At 35.4% G+C, this 21675-nt stretch overlaps 1 protein-coding gene across 5 annotated transcripts in view; it reads left to right on the plus strand.

Annotated features, from left to right (window-relative positions):
- Positions 1 to 21675, plus strand: part of LOC148629743 (potassium voltage-gated channel subfamily B member 1-like) — a 123105-nt gene that overhangs the window by 25292 nt on the left and 76138 nt on the right. Inside the window, exon 1 of one of the 5 annotated variants that reach the window (XM_088556380.1) lies at positions 4136 to 4222. The exons of the other annotated variants lie outside the window; for them this stretch is intronic. Coding sequence (XP_088412506.1) covers positions 4170 to 4222 — 53 coding nt within the window. The 5' untranslated portion in view covers positions 4136 to 4169. Of the gene's footprint in view, positions 1 to 4135; positions 4223 to 21675 lie in introns of those variants that run through there. 5 annotated transcript variants of the gene reach the window in all.

Raw genomic sequence — 21675 nt, forward strand, 5'->3', positions numbered from 1 at the left:
TCCTTTTTTCATTTCATCATCATTTCGTGTTCATCGTCTGAATATAGCTGAAATATTGCTGCTCGGACGTTCAAACAAAAAAACAAACAAACAATATTGGTGTTTATTATAGTTCCCTTTGGACTCTCTTTATCAGACGGAGGCATGTGATATCAATTTAACTGAAAAGTGTTGTTTTTTTTTAAATGTACTACACACACATTCACTCCATAACCATTTATTTTTATTTCTGTCATCTTGATTAATAGTTCTGTAATTATGGTCAATATGCAGTTTAACAATTTTTTTTTGTGTTAACATAACAATAACAAAACACAACAATGGTTTATATCATCTGGTCAATGATGTGAATCAAAGTCAAATTGGTCTAGCTGAAGCTTTTACGAGGGAAAATTAATTTACAGTTACATTTCCAGTAATTGTTGCCCCTGAAAACATCTGAACAACTTTGTCCTTGAAGTTATCATTATTGATCTCCGGCATTTCTTGGCGGTTTTGCTTTGGGATTTCAGTTTTTTTTTCAAAGTTTGTTATGTGTGTAATATCAACATCCATTCCTTCTCATCCATTTTGTCAAAATGTTCATATCACTCAACGTTTTTCTGTTGGTATTGGCATTTTTAAGCGCATTTATGTAGTCCTGCGTTTCGTCTCCGCCGTCGTCTGCCATGTTTTGATTCTGGGCGATAATAGATTTCGAATCGATAACGGGACTACGTGGCGCGATTACGGAATTAGGGGTGTCGGAAGCGTTTGATATGAACCGGAAGCGTGTGATATAACAATGTCATATCACATGGCTGAGGCAGATCGGTTGATTGATTGATTGTTGGGGTTTAACGCCCGATTCGGGGATCTAAGGGAAAATATATAGATTTGTTTATGTAATTGTCATATTATCACAGGGTAAAATTTTGGAATTATTTTCTATAAGTATATGATAACAATAAATTTCACATCATGATAAAATTAGTTTGATTAAAAATAGTAGTATTTATTTTAGCCGTACCTGCGTATGAATATTCATGCTTATTTTCACAACATGTTATTTAATTCTGTATAGACTAAAAGTCTTAAAGTAAATTTTAGTGATGCTGAGAATGTTCACTGATTGGGCAGTCCTTTTTACTGGCATTCGTGACACTTTGGCGGTGTTCTTCAAAGCGATCACCTTATTTCCGATCGGCCACGTTTTTACAGCGGTCAATGGATTTGAAGCTGCAAACCAAAGTGTCCTTGATTGTAACGTTGTGAGGATTGAATATTAAAAACAACGGATGGCTATCGAAACATATAGTGTTTCGTACCCTCCTATCTATATCTTGATCTAAATATGACTTGACAATTCTATCGAAAGCTTTGCTTGACAAACGATTTCATTATTCCACATTGAGCATTGAAACTTTATTCACCTTACAGGTACGGCGAAGTTTGGTTTTGAAAAGGCATTTTTTGCATGACTGCGGATGACATGAGTGATTACTCAAATAACAATGTGTTAGAATATTTCCTCTCCAAGTAGCCAACAAATAAGCAGGCAAAGCTAGGTCCCGTTTTGGTTTTCATTTTGTAAAATATTTTCGTCAATCGAAAGAAAAACAAAACGAGACAACATTCAAAGCAGCCATTTACTTTTCTTTATGTTTTTCTCATCCAGATTCTCAGCCAAGTACACTGAATGTACTTGTGACTGTGGTATGACTATCGAGCTTACTGAAATCTGAAAGTTTTAAAGTGCCAGTTTAAATGATAAAAGATTGATTGATCGTTGGGGGTTTAACGTCCGAGCAGCAATATTTCAGCTATATTCAGACGATGAACATGAAATGGATAATAAAATGAACATGAAATGATGATGAAATGAAAAAAGGGATGGGACACAAGAATAATAGGGTCGACAAATCTTTCTGAACACGGTGCACCACTATGGTTTGTGGTCAGGTTCTCCGTATTATAGCCTGACAACCCCAGAATGTAACACGCCAGGGGTATCCCATTCCACCACCTGGAGCACACATCCCAGTTGCTCTAGTAAAAGCGACGTCATGTGAATAACAATGTTATCTTTCATAGCCTATGTACTCTTAACTTAAAATAATATACTTTTAAAAAATATGGTTATTTGGTCAGTATTCACATGGCAACATTTTTAAGCTGGCCGTGTGACATAAAGAAAAAATTAATCTGCAAAAAACAATTTACGCCGGTGTTAATGAAATCGCCGGTCTCATATTACCAATATATATTTGACTGATGTAGTGATTTATTGAATTTCTTGTTTTTTTTTCATAATGAAAGCTCATTCGGTTGATGTTCTCACTGCACTTTTTTTCTGTATGATATGCTCGATAAATACCCCTATTTTCAATAATTGGTCATGGGTATGAAGAAATGCAAGTATTTTCAATTTTAATATGTTCAATTATAGAACAATATTTTTTCAAAATGAAATTTATTTGATCTGTAACAAGCCTTCTGATAGGTTTATTTTTCTTTAGGCAACCCAGGTAACTTTGTAGAAGAGAATTTTAGATTATGTCGTAACAATCGTCACACAGGCCTAATAAATTAAATTCTTGATTTGGCGGGATTAATAAGCAACTAGATTTATTTTTTTCTTAAATATATTATTGGGTAATGGTATTGTATCCGGACTTGGTCCCTATATTCGATTATTTCATTCTAGTATAACAACACGAATTTAACTATATACATTTTGTACATGACTGTCTTGAAAAAAAGCTATTTCGGAATCTGAATTGCCCAAATGAAGGTATATCGTTTAATAGCACGTCAAGTTAGAAGCTATGATAAAGGCCGATAAGACATTAGTTTTGAAATGTGACGTTTCCTTGCTATGGATGGTATATTCTTGATTTTTTCTCTCGATTATATTCATGAATAACTGACCCTTCTTACTTTGATACTCGACCAAACTATTTTATTTTTTTTTATTTATGTCTGAGCACCTGTAACAGAACATGCTTGCCCTTTGGTTCTTAAATCAATAGTAATTTATAATTGATAAGATTGTATGTTGTTAGAAAATCGTTGTCGCCAAATACATTACTGTTTGTTTCTAATTTCCTTTTGAACTAAAACATCAGTACAGATAACCTTCTCAGATAGCGTTTAATTTTTCCCGTAAGCATAAATCCCCTGCCAAACGTTTCAACAATCTTTATTTCTGACATTGCCGATGGCCTCTTAAAAGATAAAGTTTATAATAGCGGTTAATAACATGAAAATCCTGCGTTGATTTATGTATTAGGAAGCTTGTCATAAATTAAGTGAGTGTTCAGTCTCGTTTAGAAGATGCCTTTCATGGTATCACGGTAAGAGCTATTAGTTAACCAAAGAGTAAAGTTGAACTATGTTTACAATCCTTGAAGGTTAATTCCTTAAAGTCACGAAATTACTAGAGAAAAAAAGCAAAGTTTACTAAGTACGAATGAACGGTCAATACCTTTACGAAAATTGTTACATTTCACCTTTAGTGTTTTTCATGACAAAGGTTTATGAATGCACTATCGTGGATAAAATTTTAAAATAAATCTCAGCATTCGTCTAATACCTGTTATTCCTAAAATAGTGCAAGTAATGATTAAGGTCTCCCAATTGCCTGTTTTAGCAATAACCTTCCGATATTTCTTGTAAATCACATCGCTACTCAGTCATGCGAGTTGAACTCGCGGCACTATCCTAATAATTAGAATGTTCTTTGCATGCCCTAGTACGTTCAGTGGGACATTATTCATTTCTTCGCTCTGACTTGAAAACCTTTTGAAAAAAATCGAAGAAAATTCAATACGTTCATCATGGAAGCCCAAAATATTTTATGCTTGAACATGTTTTTGACTTCAATCAGTAGTCTCTGGTGGCCATTACCTTCTCATCTATTTTAATACAAAACTTTTATGAAAGATTAATTCTAACATATCCCATCGCTTTACGTTATTGAAATGAACGCTCTCTGCAAGTAGTATTCGCCCCACAGTGATGGAAGTTTACTTTGGATAATGAGAGTGTAACACAATGTAATGAATAATTTGATTAAATTTTAATTCTAGTAATTGATACGTGATTACGTATGTCTGTTTTGTGATTTTAAGCTTATTACGTCGGATGGGACTTATCGGAAAGTTATCTGTATCTATTCAGATGGAAGTATGAATCGCAGAATTTGTGCTTCGATTGGCAGAACATCTACCCATTGCTACAAGTAAGCCTAGTAACTAGTTTTAGCTTTAGTTAGGAATTTGCTTTTGGTATTACCTCGTTAATTGAATTGATAGATTACACTGGGTCGCGTGCATTCAAGTTTTAAGGTTTAAATCGTGGATATATTTAACTGAATATATAGGGGGAGGGCAAGACAAGTACGACTTTTTTCAAAGTTAATAAATTGATACACCACACCATGCCTTGTTTTTGTATGACGTCCTATTCAACAGAAAGAACCATTTTAGTGCCCTTAGCCTCTAATTTGTTTTATTAACCCATGTGGAAACAAAATACCGATCTTATATAAGTATTGCAAAATTCTTTATTCTGTACACGTGTTTAAATACAAAAATAACAATCATAAATATAAAATGCACATTTCTGAACGCTGTACACGTGCTTCATGGAATAGCCTTTAAAGGAGAAATTATCCCTCAGATACATGTGAACCTGGGTGAAAATATGCTTTCAAACACAGTTTCTAGCTTCACGGACGGTAAATTCGCAATGTCTTTGTCAAATTACCAAATTTTGTGGCTTTATTTAAGTTTATAAAATTTGATTTCATTTTTAATTACACATTTATGTTTTAGGCAATACTATTTTTGGCTTTTACAGCTGATATTTTTGTTGAATTTAACTGGATTTTGAAAAAATCATCAGTTAATAACAGTAATAATAAAATATGATATAAACATGCACTTGGTTTAAGTTGCAAAACAAACATCTATGTCCAAATATTAAAGAAAAACAACCATACATACATACCAATAAAAATATAGATAAGAACAATTCGAACGCAATATTTAATCTTTACCATCATAACTGATTTATTCACTATGTTATTCTGTTTTAATCCGGATTATTATATGATCAACTCTGCTCGTGTTTCTAGAAAAGCAGAGGACATTTACTCTTCTAGTTATATAATATGATGATTAGTGATGAACTCAGTCGTGGCTTGTGGCTGTTTGATCATACAAACCATTGACGTCATTTCCCAAAAGGTTCTCACTAAAGTTCATCCTTACAAATATATAAAGAAGGTCAAAAAGAGAAGGTCACTGAAATGAATCATAACGATTATTTTGAAAAAAAAAAAAAAAAACATTTTTCTCTATCAAATATAGTTTCATTTTTTTCCCCAAATTCAAATGATACATTTGTGTAGTGTCGTGTCAAATGTACACTACAATACCAGTACGATTAATTTACCGGTGTGTCAAAATAATAAAAAGAAGTCACGGGCAATATAAAGGTAATAGCACAGAAGCGTAGATGATACAAACAAAACGATAGGTTTCATTACATCCATTTAAGCCATTGGTGATATTTATCAAGCAATTTTTAAAAAAGGAAATCCATATTAGAAAAGTCAAACGTTAACCATTCATGCACCTACTCTTGAATTGTTGTTGGATTATTCTAAATCTGAAAAGCTAATTTGTTGACTTCAAATATAACACGCGTGTATATATAAAATCAGGAATTAAATAAAAAAGAAATACTTGACTTAGAGAGTAAGTCAATAATATTTATTTGGTTAAAGTCAAGTTTTTATTCCAATGAAATAAATTTTGGTAAATAAAGTTTAAACTTATGTCATACATGCTTATACGTTACCAAAATGTGTAAATATTGTTCAAAATGAAGAATTTGTCCCACTATGAAACACAGAGATACCAATATCAGAGATATGTTGTTTTAGTGTGGAAATGGAAATAAAAAGTCAGTTGATTTGGTCAATACAACCGACTTAGGCTGTTGACAACATTTAATTATATTCATTGTCTTTTCCTTGATCAATACTTGTTCCTGTTAGTTAAGACTGAGATATTACTTTTTTATTGCATTGTCTCCAATGTCCTGTCAGCAATCGCCGATGTTAGGGAAGATTTCAATTCGATTAGTATGTCACGATGATATTGTAATATATAACAAAGTATCATGCTGTATCTCTCTCTCTTTACATCTGTGGTTTATTTTTCAAAGATTATGGGCCTTCATCACAATATTTAAATTACTTTGCAGATACAACTATGGTTTTGAATAGTTCTTAAATGTAAGAGTTTGCAGTTTGAGAAATTAAGAAAATTACCCATTATGCTCGTTTTGAAGAAACGAATATTGAATACTAAAACGTCAAGTGCTCACAACTAAGAAACAAAAAATGAAACACGAAAACAAATTTTTAAAAGTTAAAACGTAATGTTTCCTCACTACTGGGGATATTAGATTTGGGTAAATTTTACAGCGAGTAATATAGTTAGCTTCAGAACATTTCCTTGATTAAATGACTATCACCCAATGAACTTCACTAGGTACTTAGGGGGACAATTGACAAAGAGATTTAACCTTTCTGTCAGGCACAATTAAAGACACCTATGGAAAATATATAAACAGTTTAAATTCGATGTCAAACATTTATTTAACAATATACGGAAGTCCATCAGGCAATGATCATTCAACCAATGAAAGACCAACTCAATTCCCTGTAACTCGCTATAAGAGACTGAAATGTTTATTTAAGTCACTTTTGGTAGGAAAGAATAAATGGTATGTTCTGAAAAAAAAATTCTGTAAAGGTATAACATTTACTGGTATGATACACGCTGGAAAGAGTGTGGAAATACCATGATGCCTTACATTTTTTATTCTATTTTGATCTGCTAATATTTGGCATCAATTTCTATGAAGCACGTAAGTGAATTTTTATTTAAGATGACCCATTTAGTCGGCATTAAGATTTAAATGTGGCATATAATAAGGAAGTGAAGATAACATTGCATGTTTAACTCTATCTCAGGTAAACACTGATAATTTCATACTTGCATTCATTGTTTTATTGCAAACCAACAGTTGAGTAACAATATTTTAAACAGGGTTATTTCCTTTTTTCACAATGTCCTAAATTTCTGTTTCTAATTCCGTGCTCAGAACCCTAGCCGGGGCTAGGGCGCTCTGCCCACAAACAACTAGGATGTGTGCTCCTGGTAGTGGAATGGGTAACAACTGGCGTGTTACATGTTGGGGTTGTCAGGCTATAATACGGAAAACCTGACCGCAAACCATAGTGGTGCACCGTGTTGGGAAAGATGCCACGTTCCTCCCACGTTAAATGTTGTTAAGGCACACATTGGCACACAATGAACTAAATAATTCCGATAAGCAAGTACTACAATTTAATTCATACTAAAACTTGTAACAGAACAGTTGAATGCGTGCAAAGTTCATAAGTGTACGTAGAATTATACGAAATCAAAAGCTATAATTAATAAAACTCTCATTAAAACATATTCATGCTTATTCTTCCTTCGTAACAAGGTTCTAAAGAAGACAATTTAGTAATGAGATTAACAAGGGTATTGTGTATTTGTCTAATCATGGCTCTGTGCAATTTGCAACAAATGTAAACACACTAAATGAACTTTTGTTGCCTGATAAAATGACATTTGAGACAACTGTAATCACCTTGCGTTCTTCCAGAACCAAGAAACTGTACTGTGATAGGTACTCGTTTGTCTGTACTGAGATAGGTACACGTTTGACTCGCACGCCAGTAGATTCATTTCGTTGTGGCGCTTTCTTCTAACATAAGTACAAGCCTCATGCCTTTTGTTTTAAAAGGTTCTGTTTTTTTAATTACTTGATGAGTTGAATCTTAAAAACTTCTCAATCAAATACCACTTTCCATCATAAGATACAGAGGCACTGATTGAACATTTTATACACGTACAAATAAAGTAGAAAACGTCAAGAAACAACATGGATACATAAAAATGCAAACGAACTTGTGGCACAAATAGTCGGCAGAATGTTTTACATGATTCTAGATGTCGGTCATTTTGAAGAAATCAGTTACAAATTCATTTTCTCACGGTAGTCAATCAAATCACATGCTATGTAGTTTAACCTTATTCGATATAATCTACCCCGTGCGGGTCTAGATGTCAAAAGAATAGACCCGTAACAGCGCTGTGCTTATAAAAAAAGGCGACTAAATAGTGCTCCGAACCTTGGCAGGGGGCTAAGGCACTCAGCTCACAGAACATCTGAGTTGTATGCCCAAGGTGGTGGAATGGGGTACCCCAGGTCTGCTTCATGCTGGAGTCGTCAGGCCATAATATGGAAAACCTGACTGCAAACTATAGTGGTGCACTGTGTTGGGAAAGAACCCTTCTGTGGTATTCTATTGGAGTATGAATAATTTGGCTCCGCCTTGTGCTCCATCCCATTTTTCATTTTAACATCCATTTCATGTTCATCGCCTGAATAAAGCTGAAATATAGCTGCTCGGGCGTGAAACCCCAACAATCAATCACCCCTTGTAGGTCCGGGTGTCAAAAGAATAGGCCTGCCGCAGCGCTAAGCTTGTGAAAGGCGACTAAATAGTGCTCAGAACCCTAGCCGGGGGCTAGGGCGCTCTGCCCGCAGAGCAACTGGGTTGTGTGCCCAAGGTGGTAGAATGGGGTACCCCTGGTGTGTTATATGCTGGGGTTGTCAGGCTATAATACGGAAAACCTGACCGCAAACCATAGTGGTGCACCGTGTTGGGAAAGATGTCACAATCCTCGCACGTTAAAGAAACCTACTGTGGTATTCACGCGGAGTAGGAACCATAGAACTCCGCCACAGGAGGCTAAATTGCCCGACTCTACCCACCTCTCCCTATTTCCAGTGGCAATCAAAATTTGTGGACCCTATTATCCTTGTGTCCCATTCTTTTTTCATTTCATGTTCATTTTATCATCCACTTCATATTCATCGCGCCCCGCGGTCCGGGTGTCAAAAGAATAGACCTGCAGCAGCGCTTAACTTGTAAAAGGCGACTAAATAGTGCTCAGAACACTAGCCGGGGGCTAGGCGCTCTGCCCACAAAGCAACTGGAATGGGGTACCCTTGGCGTGTTACATGCTGGGGTTGTTAGGCTATAATACGGAAAACCTTACCGCAACTATAGTGGTGCACCGTGTTGGGAAAGATGCCACGTTCCTCGCACGTGAAAGAACCCTACTGTGGTATTCTCCCAGAGTAGGAATCACAGGTCTCCGCCACAGGAGGCTAAATTGCCCGACCCTACCCACCTCTCCCTATTTCCAGTGGCAATCAAAATTTGTCGACCCCATTGTCCTTGTATCCCATCCCTTTTTCATTTTATCTATTTCATGCTCATCGTCTGAATATAGCTGAAATATTGCTGCTCGGGCGTTAAACCCCAACAATCAATCAATAAAGTTTACCAGGTAACTTCTTCGATTCCCCTTAAGAAGCAATCAACTGATAATATTGAACTCTGCGATAAAGCAAGGCAGATTTGAATGTAGCCATCCATGTTCAGTATCGACGACAGTCTAATAATATAACTCAAAAAGAAATTTCTACCTCATGGAAGTATATCGCTGCACTTCTTGACAGCTTTCTTTATTCATTACACAAATTTCCCTTGCAACAAGTAGTCCGAATCATCCTACTCCATAAACAATTTTACATCATTAAGAATTCATTGATTTTGTAATACTACCCTCGTGAATCAATTTACAAGACAAAAATTTCAGATTAATGTAGGAAAGACACTCAAGAAGTTAAATGCATATTGATGTATTACCAAGAAGACATGGCTTTGCATAATTGTGCATTTCTATTTGAGGCTTTCGTTTTATAAAAAAGAAAAGGTTAGCTAAACATGTTTTCACAAAATATGCATCTTGTTTGTTTTTACTCCAGAATTTAAACTAAAACTAAAAGAAACACACTCTTGCCCGACCCTACCCACCTCTCCCAATTTCCAGTGGCAATCAAAATTTGTCGAACCCATTATCCTTGTGTCCCATCCCATTTTTCATTTCATTATCATGTCATGTTCATTTTATCATCCACTTTATGTTCATCGCCTGAATATTGCTGAAATATTGCTGCTCGGGCGTTAAACCCAAACAAACAACAAACAAACGTAAAGCGTAATTTTGACGTACTATACTCATTTGTTTGATTGTTATTATCTTCTCAGAATTCAGTAATATTTTTCTTATTTTTGAATACAACTTAGAAAACATAATGAAGAAATCGGTTCTAGTTTTTTTTTTATCAAACTATCGGAATTTTCGAAATGGCATCTTATTTAATAACTGTTATACATTAAATACGTATTACAAATCGAAAAAAAAAATGCTGAAAAGTTTTAAAATGTTGGTCATTAAGTGTCTTTCTGTTGTTATTTATCTTCTTAGTTTATTATAGGTATCACCGTTCTGTTATCGTGGATTTGTTTTACTTTTGTTGTCACGGTCTTTCAATTTTCACTTAAATGTGTGTTTAGATTTATTGATTGAGTTTTACGCCCGAGCTGCAATGTTTCAGCTATATTCAAGGGATGAACATGAAAAGATGAAAAATAGGATGGAACACAAGGATAATAGGGTCGACCAATTTTGATTGCCACTAGAAATAGTGGGGTGGGTAGGGTCGGGCAATTTAGACTCCTGTGGCGGAGCTTAAAGGTTCCTACTCCTATCGCAGGGTTCTTTAACGTGCGACGAACGTGTCGTCTTTCCCAACCCGTTTCATCACTGTGGTTTGCGGTCAGATTTTCCGTATTATAGCCTAATGATCCCAGCATGTAACACACCAGGGGTACACAACCCAGTTGCTCTGTGGGCAGAGTGCCTTAGCCATCTGCCAGGATTCTGAGCACCATTTAGTCGCCTTTCACGACAAGCTTAGCGCTGCTGCGGGCGTATTCTTTTGACACCCGGACCCATATGGTGCGACAAGAATCAGGAAGGGGTACCTATAAACTTATTGAAGACCTTAAGATGATCTCTAAATGTATATCCTTATTGACCCCCGCGATGCGAGGGGACATGGAAATGCCGTCCTTTCGCGTTTTCCACACTTTTTTGCAATGCCTTTACCAAATAAGTTTGTTCTTAGTATGTGGCTTTATTATGTAGCTTTACATATTAAAGTTCGATCTTGGTTACGGTTGAATGATTTTTACGGAAGTTATGGGCCTTATAATTAAATCATTTCAGTTAATTTACAGCTTTCCGCACTTTTTTTGGAATGATTTTATATTCTGTATGTAGTCTTACTATGAGATGTTAGATTAAGTTCCACTTTGGTTACGGTTGAATGATTTTTTACGGAAGTTACGACCCTTGGACTTCGAAATTTTCAGTGAATTTAGTTTTTCGAATTTTGTTTTGTAATGCTTTTACCAATTGATTTTATTTTTGTATATAGTCTTACTATGAGAAGTTATAAATTAAGTTCGACTTTGGTTACGGTTACGGAAGTTTTCCACACATTGGAACGCTGTTCTTTTATTTTTATATAGGTTATACGCTCATGCATTTTTGCGTTAAAATTTAAACGCAGATTATTCTTAAATATCTTAAATTTATCTACAATGTAACACGTTTTTTGATTTGATAAAAATAATTTCCATCATTTCTTAAATCAAAAAAGATTTTTGTTATAATTAAAATTTTAATTGATTCCACTCCAAATTATAATGTTTGTTTGTTTGTTTGTTGGGGTTTAACGTCCGAGCAGCAATATTCGATAGTGGTATTCGATAGGAGTAGGAACCTTTGCGCTCCGCCACAGGAGGCTAAATTGCCCGACCTTACCTATTCCCCTTTTTCTAGTGGCAATCAAAATTTGTCGACCCTGTTGTCCTTGTGACCCATCTTTTTTTTTAATCATTTCATGTTCATTTTATTATCCATTTCATGTTGATTGTCTGAATATAGCTGAAATATTGCTGCTCGGACGTTAAACCCCAACAAACAAAACAAACAAATCATTCATGATCCTTATGATAAGTTCTACAAAAATCTCTATTTGCTAGAAGTTGTAGGATGATTCATTGTTGGTGTTTGCCATTTAAAGTGGAAAAATCACTTGCTTTCATTTTTAGCTAATATCTTGAAAACCTTTATAGATAGGGAAAAAAACGTTCATTTCATGAAGTGATTTTAACTATAAGGCCTACAAAATTCACCATTTGATGAAATATGTAGGGAAACTAATTGTTAGATGTATTGCCATTGAAAGGCAAAAATGAATCAGTTGAACAATTCGGACTCCTGGGAGCCTCTCGTTTGACTAGAAAATGATATACGGTACAGTGTGAGTTTCCCAGTGTAAATGTTCACCTTCTTTGAATCTTCACGGAAGGTTTAGTTTTAATGCATAAGTAAAGGATCGAGGAAAGAAAAACGAAACTTTGGTTACTCAAAAATCGTTCCATAATACTTTCAACATGTACTGTACATTTTCAATAAATTTATGACGAGAAAGTATAAGAATGGCTATTTTTGTTTTATTGTAAAACAAAGATTATTACAACATTTGTTTCAGTTGATTGCTGTCAAAAGTTTCATTTGATGCCAATAAAATAGAATTTATAGTTTATTATTCTCAAGATACCTTTAAAGAGAAAAGTCTAGCTATTTAAGGATCAAATCTATAATTACGTTTGGAGAGAAAACTAACATAAACGTCAGTAGGACTTCTAAAGATAGATTTTTCCTTATTGTTGTCTTTGAAACATAAATAGATTATTTTTGAATCAAATAAAATTATACGGTTTCAAATGCCATCGTCATTAATTGAAATAATTTCGTTCGTTTCTGAACAGATTAATGCTATTTTCAGATATTCATAGCAATAATTTTATACTATCTTTTGATATCTCTCGACAATCAAAGTTCGAAAAACCTATTTGTGCCTATGCGAGGTGTACTTTATTGGGGGTTGAATTTTAGTTTTGAAATTACCCATCATTAAAAGCAAGTCGAAGGTGTTTTGACACGTGCCCTTTGTTTGTAATGTCAAGAGTAACCACATGTTTCGCTTTTTCGCGCATTATTTGTTATACATCTTTGTCCCACTTTGACATAATGTTGGAATTTGAGCTCGAAGTGATTTACTTCTAGCATTGCCATATCAAGCATAAGATCTCAAACTTGATAATAGATTGTTAATTATTGGAGTTTTTCAGTTGTATAATTCTTTTTATGTCTCCTATGTAATTTGACCAACTTTAATACGGAACGCTAAACCCCATTTCAAAATTATCGCCGTCCCATGAATTTTACTTATTTATTTTTTACTCACTAATATCAACTCTCTCTGGTTAAATATTTTAATCTGGTTTTATCATCTGCTCGTTTTGAAAAGTCAATATGAAATGAAGCAACCATATACTGAAACACAAACACATCTTTATGTTCCTATAGCTGAGATATTGCTGCTCGGGCGTTAAACCCCAACAACCAATCAATCCTGTTTATGTTTTATACTTCTTGTTTATGATGGAATCAAAGTTGTAGCTTACTTATTCCTTGATTTCTGCGTGCTTTTGATATATATTGTTTAAAGTTTTTATCATTATAAACTTCGTATCCCTAATTTTGTTATTTAAGCTTCGTTTTTCAAATGTTTTTTTTTACAGTTAGCGTTGGTTTCATCAATCTGTGTTCTATGTCTTGTTAATAAGTTATTGACATTGATTTACCTGTAAAGTGGAGTGGCAACCAATCGAACTTATCATTATCAAGACAATAGTAAACAGCTTGTAATGAGAAGTTATTAATAGAATTCAGATGCCTAATTAATTGACTCGCATTTGGTCTAGTCATCTTGACTGCTATCGATTGCAATTATCGACATTTCTTCATATTGAATTTCATTTCAAGGTATGTTGTTATCACAGTTTCTTTAATTATGTGTTTCCTGAAGTATCCGTTTGAAGACAACGAGTTTATTATTTTATTACTGTTAAAGCATCAAAATTTGATTCAATAAAATACATTAATACAAATACACATATATAAATATTAATATCAAATCTAAGCTACACCCCAATTACCAAACAACTGCCTCGATGATTTCAACAAATTCTGGGAACAAAACACATTATGGAGCGATCTACAGAGTGAAGCGGGAGGGATTTTGGATAAAAGAACTCCGTGTTTTACATCCACACGGAATAAATAAAAAAACATTAAGATCTTCCTTTTTCTGTATAGTTTCTTATCATCACAGTGTTTGTAAATATTTTTAGTTTGATATTTTTAAAGAAAGATTGATTGATTGATTGATTGATTGATTGTTGGGGTTTAACGTCCGAGCAGCAGTATTTTAGCTGTATTCAGACGATGAACATGAAATGGATGATAAAATGAAAATGAAAAAATGGGATAGGACACGAAGATAATAGGGTCGACAAATTTTGATTGCCTCTAGACGAAAGGGAGGGATGGGTAGGATCGGGCAATTTATCCTCCTGTGGCGGAGCGCAAAGGTTCCTACTTCTATCGAATATCACATCAGGGTTCTTTAACGTGCGAGGAACGTGGCATCTTTCCCAACACGGTGAACCACTATGTTTGCGGACCGGTTTTCCGTATTATAGCTTGACAACCCCAGCATATAACACCACCTGGGGCGTACATCCCAGTTGTGCCCCGTGCAGGTCCGGATGTTCAAAGAACAGGCCTGCAGCAGCGCTAAGCTTGTCGTATAAGGCGACTAAATAGTGCTCAGAAACCTAGCCGGGGGCTAGACGCTCTGCCCACAGAGCAACTGGGATGTGTGCCCCAGGTGGTGGAATGGGGTACCCCTGCCGTGTTACATGCTGGGGTTGTCAGGCTATAATACGGAAAACCTGACCGCAAACCATAGTGCTGCACCGTATTGGGAAAAATGCAACGTTCCTCGCACGTTAAAGAACCCTGCTGTAGTATTCGATAGGAGTAGGAACCTTTGCGCTCCGCCACAGGAGGCTAAATTGCCCTACCTTACCCATCCCTCCTTTTTCCAGTGGCAATCAAAATTTGTCGACCCTATTATCCTTGTGACCCATCCTTTTTTTTTTCGTTTCATGTTCATTTTGTCATCCATTTCATGTTCATTGTCATTGAATATAGCTGAAATAGTGCTGTTCGGACGTTAAACCCCAACAAACAAACATCCCAGTTGCTATGTGGGCAAAGCACCTAGCACCTGGCTAGGTTTCTGAGCAATATTTAGTCGCCTTTTACGACAAGCTGAGCGCTGCGTAAGGCCTATTCTTTTGACACCCGGACCTGCACGAAGCTTCACAGAAAGAATATCGTTTAGCTAGATCATTTAATCTCAGTTTCCGCTATATAGATGACGTATTATCTTTAAACAATCCTAATTTCGGGGATTTGATACATCGCATCTACCCCAAAGATCTTGAGATAAAGGATACTACAGACACTGTGAAGTCAGCCTCATATTTTGACCTACATTTAGAAATCGATGGTAAAGGAAAACTATTGACCAAACTTTACGACAAACGTGATGACTTTCATTTAAAACTGTCAACTTTCCTTTCATCTGTGGCAACATCCCTTCGGCACCTGCGTATGGACTGTTCATATCACAACTCATACGTTATGCCAGAGCTTGCCGAAACTACGCAGACTTTTTTTTATCGCGCTAGAACTCTAACAAATAGGCTTCTGGAACAGGGTTATGTTGCTACAAAATTAAAGTCTTCACTACAGAAGTTCTATGGTCGTCATTATGAACTCGTGGATCGTTATGGTGTATTCATCTGCACCATGAAAACTGATTTATTCAACGGGTCATAGTTTTCCTTTCCTCGTTTGTCTACCCTGGACTTGACTTTTTATGAGCAACTAGGCGGGTCTTTCTAGAAAAGCAGAGGACGCTTACCCTACCGGTGGACCTGGTCCATGCTCCCAGTTTTTAGTGGAGTCCGAGTTGCTCATTTGCTTTTTTTACTTTGTATGTATGATTTTAGTTACTGTATGTTCTTTGTTGTGTATGTCTGTTTTCCATGTCTGGTCTTTGTCCCTAGATTACATTCGTTTGATTATCGCTATAACCTTGGTTCCCTTGATAACTCTTTGAAAAGAGGTCCAAGCTATTATTTGTTGTTTTTGCCCCATGTTTGTTTAAAATTAACCAAATTTAGCACAAAGGAAGAGGGTTCTTACCGCAGACCTTTGCTTCGCCACCATTATATTGTCTTTATAAGTTTGTATTCTGATTTACATCATGTATGATGATACAGATTTGATATTAGGCATCGTCATGAGTAAACGTTATTTTCTTGTGTGGAATGTAGGAACAAAATAGTCTTTTTTTCTTATCATACATAAAAGAGACAACACGATATCATAATATTTAATTTCAATATCGGATTTTGTTCCTTATTTGGTATAGAATGGAAATCAGAATTGTTCTTTCAGTCTTGTTAACCAATATGGTATTTTATTATTATTATTATTATTATTATTATTGGTTGATTTATTGAAAGGTTATATAAGGTTGCCTTCTTGAGTTGGTTTTTGGCGACTTGCTTTTTGATTTTCAAACCGTTTGTAATGTCAGATTTCGATGCCTTTTTTGTTTATGTTACAAATGTTCGTGCTGTTCATGTAACATCAGGTAGAGAGTTTAGTAATGGTGATCATTAACGAAGGTATCGATTCTAAAGTATTGAGGCATAAACATTATTTTTTATGGGCTAACAATGCACATCAAAGTGAGGAGAAGTACTTTTATTATGAAAATGCAATATCTTGGTGATCGTTTGCATGCAATTATTTAAGTGTTTCATTCAGTGTAGTGACACTGATGTGTAGATACATAGTGTGGGAATAAACTAGTGGAAACTGTATAGCATTGTTTCATTGTAAGAAGTTTTATAGAATTCAGAATATAGAAAATATTTTTTAGGAATTTCAACTGCATTATTTTATTTGAATGCAAGGATAAGCACAAAAATAATCAAAATATAAACCTGTTTCACCACCACCTTTCAAATTTGGCGGTTTTGAAAAAAACACTAACTTGAACCAAAATCAGAAATTTTCAATATGAAATCAGAGAGAGAAAAAACAAATGTATACACCCATTTGCTTTATGATGAATGGTAATTAAGGAATTACACCTTAATATGGAGTTACCAAAAAAGGTTGTCAATACCTTGTAACAGTTATATGTGCAGGCGTTGAAATATAGTTTCGGAGTAGTTGAACTTCACTGGTAAACTTTCTTGCTCTAAGAAATTAGGAAGAGAGCGTCATACATTATGACCCGCGAATTATCTGATTTCGAAAATTAAATCACGGCACTCGTTATTGCTGGTGCGGAAAATGCCACCAAATAACTATCTTGGTTAGAGAAACTTCATCATCCATTAGCATAAATAAAACTGAAAATTCATTAATATTACCGGAGTCTTCGCGATATTGCTTTACTCTTTCCACGGACCACTCATAGTTTTTGGAAAGAAATAAACGTTATCATTAGGACTACATAACTCTGTCAAACACTTATGATGGTTTGCTCATTCATCGTATTGTTACTTTGGCAACAAATTGATTATGTACAACTCGTAAGGTTTGAAGCCCAACATATAGCCCAATAATGACAGTATGGAATGAAGAATAGTAATGTTTGTCGTATAGCTTAGTCATAATTGTTATCTCTTGTCTATAAATTAGGGATTAGCTTGAAATCTTGATTTACTGTCTGTTGTGCCCTATAATTCTAGTTTTCGGAACAAACATGATATCTCTGAAAATAGGTTTTATTTTAAATGAGGCCAACTTCTCATTTTCAAGATCTTGCTCTTCCATGCATTGAACAGATTAAGAAAATATTTCTTATAAAAATAGATCTTTAAAAAGTGAATGTTTTTTTTATTATTATTACTCTTATAATTACGTAATTTATATTGACAGATTTAATCGCATTATATGTTTTTTGACTGTCATGAAAAAGGTAAACTAAAAAATGAAATATATAAATAAGTCGGAGCTATTGTGTTCATCAAAGACAATTTCAAAGATATTTAGTACCACGGCAGGCATCATTTAAGTTCACGTTTCAGATAAGATAAATTTATTTCATACTTCAAAATATTTTGAGAACAGATAATTGTTCGCCATATGATAATCATCAAAACTTATCAATCTAAATTGATAGTCACGACGAACTTTGACCAAAAGCTAAATTCGTCTTTAGTAATTTCTTCCTTTTAAGATTCCTATAACCAATCTTCACTTATCAAACCAGGTCGCCCCGTGCAGGTCCGGTTGTTAAAAGAATAGGCCTGCAGCAGCGCTAAGCTTGTCGTAAAAGGCGACTAAATAGTGCTCAGAACCCTAGCCAGGGGCTAGAGCGCTCTGCCCACAGAGCAACTGGGATGTGTGCCTCATTTCATCATCGTTTCATGTTTATTTTTTCATCAATTTCATGTTCATCGTCTGAATATAGCTGAAATATTGCTGCTCGGACGTTAAACCCCAACAAACAAACAATCAAACCGGGTCTATTAATAAAGCCATCAATTAATTCAATATTGCCAACGTAAAACGTTTATGATTTTATATTTTTGTTTAAGTCTACAGACAAAATATGAAATATGATTGAATATATAGTCATTAATCATAGCTAATTTAGAGATGTGATGGACTTTTGACGTCATAGATATGTCAGATGTTAATTGATCGTTATTGCATCCGTTACGGTACCAATTGGCACCAATTACTAAGTTTCATCATCTCTGTTACTGTCTATTAGATTTTTCTCCACTTCTTATTGTGCACAATAATGCTTTTGTTAATGCAGATCGCATGCAAGACTTGGGTACGTCTGTTTTTTCCTAAATGTAAATTTTTCATAAGTTTTAACAAACTATCTAATAAAGTTCTGATACGAGTAATGTTATTGCATTTTGGGGAACACTGTTTTCTGAGAACTTTGTTTCTGATTATCTGTTAAAAAAAATTCTTTGTTTTTGTTAATATTCGTCAATTAAATGCATAAAATATAGCGCACATAATAAACCGATTTGAATTCGATGGCCGAATAACGCCAAGAGAAGATTGATTGATTGTTGGGGTTTAACGCCCGGGCTGCAATATTTCAGCTATATTCAGGCGATGAACATGAAATGGGTGATAAAATGAACATGAAATGACGATGAAATGAAAATGGGATTGGACGCATGTATGATGGGGTCGACAAATTTTGATTGCCACTGGAAATTGGGAGAGGTGGGTAGGGTCGAGAAATTTAGCTACCTGTGGCAGAGCCTTATGGTTCCTACTTCGGAAGAGTACCACAGAAGGGTTCTTAAACGTGCTAGGAACGTGGCACATTTCCCAACACGTTGCACCACTATGGTTTGCGGTCAGGTTTTCCGTATTATGGCCTGACGACCCCATTCCACCTCGTGGAGCACACAACATAGTTGCGCTATGGGCAGAGCGCCCTAGCTCCCGGCTAGGGCTCTGAACACTATTCAGTCGCCTTTTACGACAAGCCTAGCGCTACTGCAGGCCTATTCTTTTGACATTCGGACTTGCACAGGACCGCCAAGAAAAGAAAAAAAAACTATCAACATTAAAAATTATCTTAAGACAGCAAAACAAAAAAATAAGAAGTTCTAATAAAGAACCATTTTGAAATGTATAGGTGATTATTTAATCTTAAATGCTGTCCTATTTCGGCGTTTACGGATAAAGTTAAATTCATTCCAACTTAAAATTAAGTATTTAACTAAACCTAAAATTCGGCAACATAATCTAAATGTGACAGTAGACTTTGATGAATGTTAATTATAAATATTAATGTCAAATTAGGTTTCAAATGAGTAAACTTATAATCATTGGAGTATCTGTTTTGTATACATGTACTGTTAAAGGCTTTTACATATTCAAATACACGATTTGTCAACATGTTTTCACATTGGAAGACGAAATTTCTACTTTCATATTTTCTTTTTATATTTGAGAGGCATATAACCCAAGAAAGTCTGTAGAACTATATGGTGTTAATTTTTTAACTCCTAATACTATGAAATGAAAAACGTTCATTTGAAAAGAAGTTTATGATGTTTTTTTTTTTTAATGGTTCATAAAGGGCAAATAATAACCACTCTGTAATTCGATTATAGCCGTTTTGTTAACTTAATACCGGTATGTGAAGTTTTGATCTTGTCTGTATTTAATATGACAAGGGTAGTTTGGTGGGTGTTTCGAGAAAAGCGATAGCTCTCACTCTACCAGAACACCTGTTCCACGTTCAAGCTGTTTCGCGGAGTCTTGGTTGATCATTTGGTCTTCTGTGCTATACAAGTCCTTTAAAGTATGGGATTTGAAAATCTTGACGATCTTTTATTTTATTTTAAAGAGGTTTATCAGAGATTATATTTTAAACCAAGAAATGTTATTTATTTGTGTATTTGAATTCAGTATGTTTGTCTGTTTGTTGGGGTTTAACGTCCGGGCAGCAATATTTCAGCTATATTCAGACGATGAACATAAAATTGATGATAAAATGAACATGAAATGATGATGAAATGAAAAAGGGATGGGACATAAGGACAATGCGGTCGACAAATTTTGATTGCCACTGGAAATAGGGAGAGGTAGGTAGGGTCGGGCAATTTAGCCTCCTGTGGCGGAGCCCTATGGTTCCTATTCCGGGAGAATACCACAGTAGGGTTCTTTAACGTGCGAAGAACGTGGCATCTTTCCCAACACGGTGCACCACTATGGTTTGTGGTCAGGTTTTTCTTATTTTAGCCCGACAACCCCAGCATGTAACACGCCAGGGGTATCCCATTCCACCACCTGGGGCACAAATCCCAGTTACTCTGTGGGCAAAGTGTCCTAGCCCTCGGCTAGGGTTCTGAGCACTATTTAGTCGCCTTTTACGACAAGCTTAGCGCTGCTGTAGGCCTATTCTTGTTACACCCGGACCTGCACGGGGGCCATGACATGCTTTTAAGGTTGGAAAGCTCTGTATCTAGTTTACCAAGAAATGAAATTTTCATAACATCACTTGATTTTAATTAGCTTTGATAGCTAAAATTACTTTGCCGCTTGAAACAAAAATCTTGGATATATGTCGGAACTGCCCACATCTTACGATTGCCAATTTTCTTGTTAACGCCCCGTCTGGGTCCGGGTGTCGAAAGAATAGGCCCACATCAGCGCTAAGCTTGTCGTAAAAAGAGACTAAGTAGTGCTCAGAACCCTGTCCACAGAACTGGGTTGCGTGCCCAAGGTGGTGGAATGGGGTTCCCCTGCCGTGTTGCATGCTGGGGTTGTCAGGCTATAAGACGGAAAACCTGACCACAAACCATAATAGTGCAACATGTTGGGAAAGATGCCACGTTTCTCACAGGTTAATGAACTCTGCTGCTTGTGTCCCATCTCATTTTTCATTTCATCATCATAATTTCATGTTCATCGCCTGAATATAGCTGAAATATTGCTGTTCGGGCGTTAAACCCCAACAATCAATCAATCAATCTTGTTAACCTTCACCAGGAAAGTTTGTGTTCGAAATATCGAAGAAATGGCCGTAGTAATTGTGTATAGAGGGAAAGCCGAGAAGTTCAAAATTTGATAAAAAAAAAAATAATAC

Source organism: Perna viridis, chromosome 1 (assembly GCF_037379345.1).
Source record: "Perna viridis isolate PV_CMFRI_1.1 ecotype Kerala chromosome 1, ASM3737934v1, whole genome shotgun sequence".
Classification (NCBI taxonomy): domain Eukaryota; kingdom Metazoa; phylum Mollusca; class Bivalvia; order Mytilida; family Mytilidae; genus Perna; species Perna viridis.